The sequence below is a fragment of the Pinus tabuliformis genome, chromosome 3_1, assembly GCF_031772625.1.
Source record: "Pinus tabuliformis cultivar Carrire ecotype Pingquan chromosome 3_1, CPIR1, whole genome shotgun sequence".
Lineage (NCBI taxonomy): Eukaryota > Viridiplantae > Streptophyta > Pinopsida > Pinales > Pinaceae > Pinus > Pinus tabuliformis.
Genome location: NC_142301.1, coordinates 275,039,282 through 275,047,809, shown reverse-complemented (window position 1 = coordinate 275,047,809; position 8,528 = coordinate 275,039,282). Strand labels below are relative to the sequence as shown.

At 35.3% G+C, this 8,528-nt stretch overlaps 1 protein-coding gene across 1 annotated transcript; it reads left to right on the top strand.

Moving 5' to 3' along the window:
- Positions 1 to 2,975: 2,975 nt before the first annotated feature.
- On the top strand, positions 2,976 to 3,968 carry LOC149186859 (protein SPIRAL1-like 3). Its single transcript, XM_089412697.1, has 2 exons — positions 2,976 to 3,397; positions 3,490 to 3,968. The coding sequence occupies exons 1-2, from the start codon at positions 3,170 to 3,172 to the stop codon at positions 3,565 to 3,567; spliced, it is 306 nt and encodes a 101-aa protein (XP_089268823.1). The 5' UTR covers positions 2,976 to 3,169; the 3' UTR covers positions 3,568 to 3,968.
- The last annotated feature ends 4,560 nt before the right edge of the window (positions 3,969 to 8,528 follow it).

Genomic DNA, 8,528 nt, shown 5'->3' with positions numbered 1-8,528 from the left:
TGAGTCTGCGCCAGTACAAGATTGTAAATAGGTTTTTCTTATATTAAAGGAAGACAGCAGCAGGTGGTTTTTGTCCTACATTGGGTTTCCACCTTATATCATGGTGTTCATGTGTGTTTCTTATGTGTGATGATCTATTCTATTTTTACTGCACCTAGTTACTACTTATATGGTTAATGAAGTTCTGATGCATTGATTAAAGATCAACATATGATGAATTAACTAAATCATAAGTTTACTGGATATACGCTAGTTGCATTAAACATAATGGCGTGTACATGCGGGTTCCCTTAACTGAAGTAGCATATATGAATCTGATTATGGAAATAAAAATGTTATTGATTTTATAATACTGATTCACCCCCCCTCTCAGTATTATTTCAAACAGGATTTCTCGTCGCACTTTGTGCCTTCCATTAGTAGTGTTAAGTATCCATAACGGTCAATGTGCATGAATGGGTGAGAACAGAACAACACATATTAATTCTAATCATTGTAGTTATTTGCTAAAAAAGTGGCACACAATTAGGAGTAAGCCCCCAATATTTTCCAAATCCAATTTCATCTATTATTTCCATCAAGGACACATTCATCCTCATAACTCAACTTGATGCCTCTGTAATACTTGGACTTGGAGGTTCTAAGGAATCATGGGTTTTAGTCAAACATTTCTTACAGTCAAGTGTTGCTCAACCACTTACTTTTGAAGAACCATGCATAGCCACAACACCTCACTTGGTTAACCTCGTGGCTACTCAGAGGTTTGGGATCAAGCCAAGCCATAGATAACATTACTCTGTGACTCAATCATGGTATCAACATGTATACCCTAGAATGGATCATGACTATGCCAAACAATCAAAATTTATATTGTAGCAATTAACTAAGCGCATTAAATGACCATGCATACTCCTACAAATAATTTTACTGTACAGAAACACATAAGTAAATGCAAGGATTTGTCACCCTTCAGAACCATGACATCATTCATTTTAGCATCTCATTATAAACAATAATAATAACAAAGCCCCTCATTAGCAATGTTTAACACGTTAGATGAAACATATTAAAAGACCATGCACATTCATGAAAACAACTCATAATCATGCAAAGACCTCAACTACCTTTATGGCTAGAGAAATTCCTTATATATTAACACACAAATTGAATTACTAAAAAGATCGCCCATAAACTTGGTCGTAGCAGTGAGCTGCCCAAATGTACAAGATATAACGATAATTGATGCTCAAGAGATTGTAGTTAATCCTTAGTGGCTATAGGCCAGCAATCAGGAATATACCAAACAACTTGCAATTAACTAAGAATAAATAATTGATTATGTTGATTCAACTGGTCATTGAAGGAGGAACTTGCACTCTCCACCTAGTTGTAGGCCATCTACATTGCATTCTTTCTTTTAGTTGAGCACCTCCGAGTCGAATCCAATGTCTGAGGGAGATGCTTACATGGGGAAAGGGTTCACACAAATGGGTTCAACATGATTTCAAGAGATGGAGTCCATTTTTCTAGTGCTTCGCCAACTCAACAGCAAGCACTCAGTAATCCATTCACTCATTGAAGTTCGAACAGGCCTCATGAGATTAGATAGATACCACACTAGTTATAAGGCATAACCACACGGATGGTTCACCACATCACAAAGAACATGCTATTAATTCAATAAAAATGCATCGGGAACAAGGGGATATGACTGAGCCAAGTTGACCACTCTGAACTTCCCGATGTTCAACAAACTTTCTTGTTCTCTTCTCCTGTGGTTACTAAAACCCCGACTTGCTCTTTTTTTCCTTTTCCTCTTGTACTCCCTTTTCAATCACACCCCTTTACCTATTATGAGGTTTCCCATCTCTTACGCCAGCTCCTCCCTCTTCAGGGGATGCACTCCTCCACTCTTTCACTTGTGTAACATTAGATGATGATCTATGCTTGCTTTTGTTCAAGCCGAGACACATCACACAATCACCTATTAGATAATTGACCTTTCAGTGTTCAAACAGCCTCGATGTTTTATCGGTTGGCATGAGTTTTGGCTGTTCAAGCAAGACAAGCTGGCAAGCTTTAGGCATTTAACCACTGATAGGTAGAGAAGCAAGTTTCCCCTCAAGTCAAGGGTTCATAAGGCTATCCATGCCTTGGTTGTGTTAATTAATGATTAATAATTAATAATTATTATATGTTTAATCTAAATTCCAATCCATCATGATCCTTCCAAGTTGACATTACAATCACAATAATTATGACAATAAGCAAGAATACCCTAAAAAGATGTTACAATGTTAATACCACACGCCACCAAACTTTATTTCCAAAACCGCCACTATGTACTCAACAACTTGATTCTTTTAACATAAAAAACTCTTAACAAAAACAAATATTTTATTTTTTCAAAACAAAATTCAATAGTCCTAAAGAAAATTTTCTAATAACGAAGATTCTTTAGGTAGCAGTTACATACGATGTCACAGTTTCCAATCACATGCGATGGGAAAATAATGCTTTCAAATCTCACATTTCGTAATCATGCATGTCTCAATGTGGGGAGTCGGGACCTACGCGATTACAATGTTTAAACTCCATGACGCTGAGTTTTCAACCATTCTCATCGCCCCGTAAAGTCAGGAAAAGTAGCCTACCAACTATGTAGGGTTCACCTATCCTTTCAATTATTAGAGGGAGAGCCATGGCCACATGGTGTACCACTTATTTGTCTCTTTCTCAACGTCATATATTCCATTTTTCTTTCATTTCAGTACCCTTGGCGATCATTAGTTACATCCCATTGGAACCACCATGATAGATGCCCCGCCCTGCCTATAACAGGAGAATGTTTTACGCTTGATTTAATCATGTGGATCTATAGCAATCGGCTTGTCAACATGGCATCAGCTAGTACATCTTTTTCCCGTAGTCTAGGCAATCAATATTTCATCATATTTGCCCTATATGTTTTAGAATCGGATTTCGTTTAATATTTTATTCCTAAAAATTAGCATCAAGTTCCCCTATTTAAGGTTTCATATTTTATCAGATAGCCACTGTGTCTTTAGGCTTCTCTATTTATTGGTTGCTTTCTGTAACAACAGTTTTATACTGGTAGTATTGTTTTTCTATTCTTCCTGGCTGTAGATTTCCATAGCCTTATTATATCATGAGTCGTGGTATTAGCAGTGGTGGCGGGCAGAGCTCTCTGGACTACCTTTTCGGCTCAGCTCATCATCCAAATGCCCATGCAACCCAAGAAAAGCCTAAAACTACTCAACTTCTTCCCATAAACAACTCTTCAGTGATAAATCCAGAATCTCCATCATCAACGATGGCTAAAATTTCCAATAACTATCATCGGGCCGGTGGCCCAAACAGTGGGAATTTCATTACTGTAAGTGGTTTATTGCACGGGTTTTGATTTCTCTTGCGTTTTCAGTCTCTTGGGTTTAATGTTTTGATTTGGGCATCTCCTTCTGTATACAGGAACGGCCTTCCACAAAAGTGCAGTCTGCTCCCGGCGGAGGATCATCACTTGGGTATCTCTTTGGAGAAAAAAAATGAGAAGAATAACTTTTTATAGATATAGATATAGATACGTTGTGTTATATACGGTGATGGGGCAATAAAGGGATATTTTTATTTGATGGCGGATTCTTGAAATATCTCAGAATCTGAGAGGTCAATTTTTTAATATCTTTTTTTAGTGACCTGAGATTAATGTATATATAGTAACATTGTAATAAAGGGACATCTTTATTTGATGGCAGATTCCCGTAATATTTCAGAATCTGAATATGTTTCTTTAAGTGACACTCAGATTTTTATTTGATGGCGGATTCTTGAAATATCTCAGAATCTGAGAGGTCAATTTTTTAATATCTTTTTTTAGTGACCTGAGATTAATGTATATATAGTGACATTGTAATAAAGGTACATCTTTATTTGATGGCAGATTCCCGTAATATTTCAGAATCTGAATATGTTTTTTTAAGTGACACTCAGATCCGTATATTCCTGAAATCTACATATATTCAGTAGTAATAAAGAATGTATATTTAAGTTTTATGAAACTTAGGTTTTATGAAACTATAAGAACTAGGGTTTCTGAACTTTAGTTTGTTGATGCGAAGGGTAAATTTTTTTCGTATAGTTCACTGTAATATGAACCGTTTCCTTGGTTTTCTAATATAAGAGTTATGTTGATGGAATTAAATTTTCACAAACCGTTTGCCCTTCTGATATGAACGGATGTAAGATAAAGCCGATTATCTCCTAGCCGATATTTCAGGTTCGATATCAATTGTTCTTATTCATAACACCTGCTGAACTTCGGGCGTCGGAATTTTGTTATTGCCGTCGGCTTTTGTGTGGAGAACAAATAACCCAGCATTGTGATTTGTTGACTGGAATGATCTAACATAGGCTGGTGAAATATGCAAGCGAAATCTGTCCATGTTTATAACAAACAGTCTTCGTCAAGAATGTAGATGCAAGCTAATTTTAATTTATCCATTGTTTAAGAAAAGCAATTAACTGTCAGAAGTTAAATGTGACTAGACAGATATGTTGAAAGTATGTTATTACATAGAGATGTTTAAATATTTAATGTTTAATAACATTTAGTTTCATTCATGATAACATTAATTTATTAAATAACCTTAGATTGAATAATTTATTAAACATTATATTGTTTGATTTGGAATGGGAAAGACTCAACCATTTATTTTACATTTTATTTATTTATTATCAAGTTGATATCAACATAAATTAATTAACATACATCTTCAAATAGTTTATGTAAATCTCTAGCTATATTTTTGAAAAATATAAGATTTAAATATACATATTTTTTACTATTAATTACTATATAGTATATTCATTTTTTTATTGCCTATTTGATTATCCTATTTACAATTTTTTATTTTTTATTTTTATTTTAAATAGGCATTTACACCTCCGCTCATAATGGGTTGTAGAATGAGTCTCTCAGCTCAATAATTATTAGGTAGATGGTAATGATTTAACCTTTGTATTCTTAGTAGTATACACAAATGGAAGACTATTTATTTTAAAATAGTTATGTTCTTTTCTTTCATTCTTTTCATTTAAAAGAATGTCATATAAACTTCATATGAAATGAATAATGTTTTTTGGCATGTGGTATTGATATATTAAGAATCTCTATGATAAAGTGGGTGAATATCTATAATTAAGAATTATATATATATATATATATATATATATATATATATATATATATATATATATATATTGTGGGATTTTCTGCATTAGATTAGATATTATATTTTGGGATTCAAGTGTGTTATGTAAGTCATTCATCTATTACCATTTCCATGAGAGGTAGTGGCAACTCACTAATTTTACATGATTTTTGAATAGTAAAGTCCATATTCTCACAACTATATTATCTGCCAAAATAGAGAATTCCATAGAGTTGAGATTAAGCATGAATTGTGTTTAATGCAGAAGGAAGAAACCAATATAGGCCATCTATATGAGAAAATGATGATAAGTGAAATATAAATTTAAATCAAAAACTAGAAATGGAGACTTGACATCATATGTGTTATTTTTCTAATAAATTGAAAATTGATCAATGTGCAAAAGTAGGGTCTGAATTGATTAAGGTTAGAATTTAATCTCATTCTTTGATTTAGGAAGGAAATCTTATATTTTTGTTATTAAATTTTATTTTATTAAAAAAAGACAAATTATTAAATCTTATTTTATTTAAAAAACACAAAACAAAAAATGTGAAAATAACCATAATAATAGATTTAATTATCCATTAAAATTTAATATAAAATTAAAAATATTTATTTTAACATGAAATTTAATATTTATAATTAAAAAAATTTGTAATTATCAATAAAGATCATAAATGATACTTTAATATATAGCAATAATTAGAGGAGGTTTCTCTTTACAAATATATGTAACTCTCTCAAAGATCACATATGATATTTTTGTATATGACAACAATTTGGAAGAAGTTTTTCCTTACAAATATATTGGAATCTATCTCCATTATTTCAATTTAAGTTATAGTATTAAAAAAATAACTTGAAATAATTGTAACTCAACACTTTTTTAGATATGGAATTCAATATTAAAAATAAAAAACTATTTTTTGAGACTCTTGTGAGGAGTGCTATTTTATGTGGATTTGAGTTTTGGGGAAGCATTATAACCAAAGAAAGGTAGATGAAGATAGAAAATACAAACTAGTTTATAATATGTAATCTCGAAACACACTTGATCATGTCCTCCTTATGGAAGCAAGCATTTTCCTCATTGAAAGCATTGTTTTGAAAAGGTATCTTATGTATAAGAAAGACCTTTAACAATATGGAAGACAAGATGTTTCCTAAATTTTCTTTTAACTCTAAGAAAAACCATTTTTGACCCAAGTAGAGATGGCATAAGGATGTCTAGACTTCACTTGACCATTGAGGGATAATGCATAAGATCATATTGCAAAATAGGGATTATTCCATCAAATTTGAGCAATTGTGAGGAATGATAAAGAATTAGAGAGAAAAAAAGAAACTAAAACACTATAAATAAATAATCAACCAAAATCTTGAAATTCGAAATTTTCTATGTATTGACTAATATAAGATAAAAGAAATTTTTATCAAAGAACAAATTCTCATTACCTCCATATTGAAATTATCCAAAACACTATGGGATGAAATCTATCACCTTTGTTACATTACTAAAATTAAATATTAAAAACATTATCTTTAAACAACTTACACTCACTCATATTAAATCTAAATTTCAAAATATTTATACTATTGTTTAACCTTTAATTCAAAAAAATTATAATGATACATGCTTCTCTTAATTTTTTTTCACCATAAAAAAAATAATTAATTATCAATTAGATCTCATTTGTTATCAATAAAACAACAAATTATTTATTTTGAAATTAAAATAAATTTTTTTTTTTTTTTTTCTAAGCAACATTACCTACTATGTATTAATATTTACAGCGGAAAATTACATATGATATGTCTTGCTGCTCATGTGGCTCCATGGCAGCTATAGCATAATCCCCCAACCCATTACATTTCTGAGAAACCCACCTGAAGGTACCTAGATAGCTCCCTAAAACCACCAACAAAAAGACAAAAGGCATCTCTGAAAAGCCCACGCAGGGGCAGAGCTTGTCACATAGAACCAGGGCTTGTGGAGGTAGCCCAAGCCAAACAACACTCCATTCCGTTACGGAAGAGTAACCAAGAAACAACAGAAGATACATATGACCGAGAACCAACATTTAACAGAAAGAAACAAACTAGAACGACTAAAGACAGCAGGAGAGAGAACCGACCACGATCCCACACGCGTCCAGACTTCATGCATGAGAGCCACCTGGGCTTAGTCCTCCTTCTCGTCATCCCCTGGCTCGTCCTCTGGCTTAGCTTCCCGAATCCAAGCCCAACCATGTCCTTCTGGTAGGCCGTCCATGAAAGCCGGTAGTGCAGGTTCGCTCTCCCGCAATTCCGCCTCCCTTGAGCTTGAGGCCTCCCCCAAAGGCCTTTTACCTTTGTCCACGAGCCTACATTCTTCCTCCATAGCCTGAGGCAGATTTCCCTCTCGCACCGGGTGAATTCTCTCTTCATTGTCCGAGGGATGCTCCATTGCAGGTGGCCGAGGCAGGCCGTCTTCATTTTCGTCCGGTATTCTGGTAAACAACACAGAAATATGAGCATTGATGCCCAAATTTTCCCTGGGATTGCGCAGTGAGAAGATGACAGAGCCGAATGCAGGTAGAGTTTGCTCGCCATTGCTGGACCCTCCAGCTTCCACAAATTGACTCGCCTGCACCTGAGGTGCTCCTCCTCGTCGGTAACAGTAAACACAGCAGCAATGGTGGTGTAGGTCAGCTGCAGGCCCGCGAGCGGATCTGGCTCTCCCTGAGCCTCGGCCCCGACGGCATGGCATTCGTTCACGCAACATTCTTCCAAATTCCTCTTCCTCAGACGAGGCTTCCTCCCAATTCGGCTTACTATGACAGACAAATGACTGTAGGCATGAACCAGGGAGGACCAGCAGTCGACCAGCCTCCCCCAATTCCACAGTGACTCCAGAAATCTCAGGACGCAGAGCGAGAACACCATCGCTGTGGGCTTCATCTGCTTCCGAATCGACATACTTAACAACCCCTTCATTCCTTCGGAATGTCCCCGCATTGAATGCGGCCATCCTCCTCCGCTGTGGTTCCTGCGCCTTCTTTAAGGCTCGAGTGCTGCATTGCTGGTCGATGGGAGGTGGCGGCGAGGAGCCTTAATGCCCTCCGTCCGTCGCTTGTCCTGTCGACCGTGGCAAGTGGCCTTACCAGGTCATGCGAGGTGGCACCCGCATCCGGGACAGCAGCCTCCTCTTGAATTAAGCTTTCACACTCCTGGAGCTGCTGCCTGTTGGAAATGATGTTTGTGTTGCCTGAGATTAGAGGGGTGCTGGTCTCAACCCCTATATTGGCCAGGAGATCT

What these genes read in the sequence shown, in the direction of transcription:
- LOC149186859 (XM_089412697.1), top strand. Translation starts at nt 3,170, where the DNA reads ATGAGTCGTGGTATTAGCAGTGGTGGCGGGCAGAGCTCTCTGGACTAC. An exon ending in ACAGTGGGAATTTCATTACT is followed by an intron (nt 3,398 to 3,489) that starts GTAAGTGGTTTA and finishes TTCTGTATACAG; the next exon opens with GAACGGCCTTCCACAAAAGT.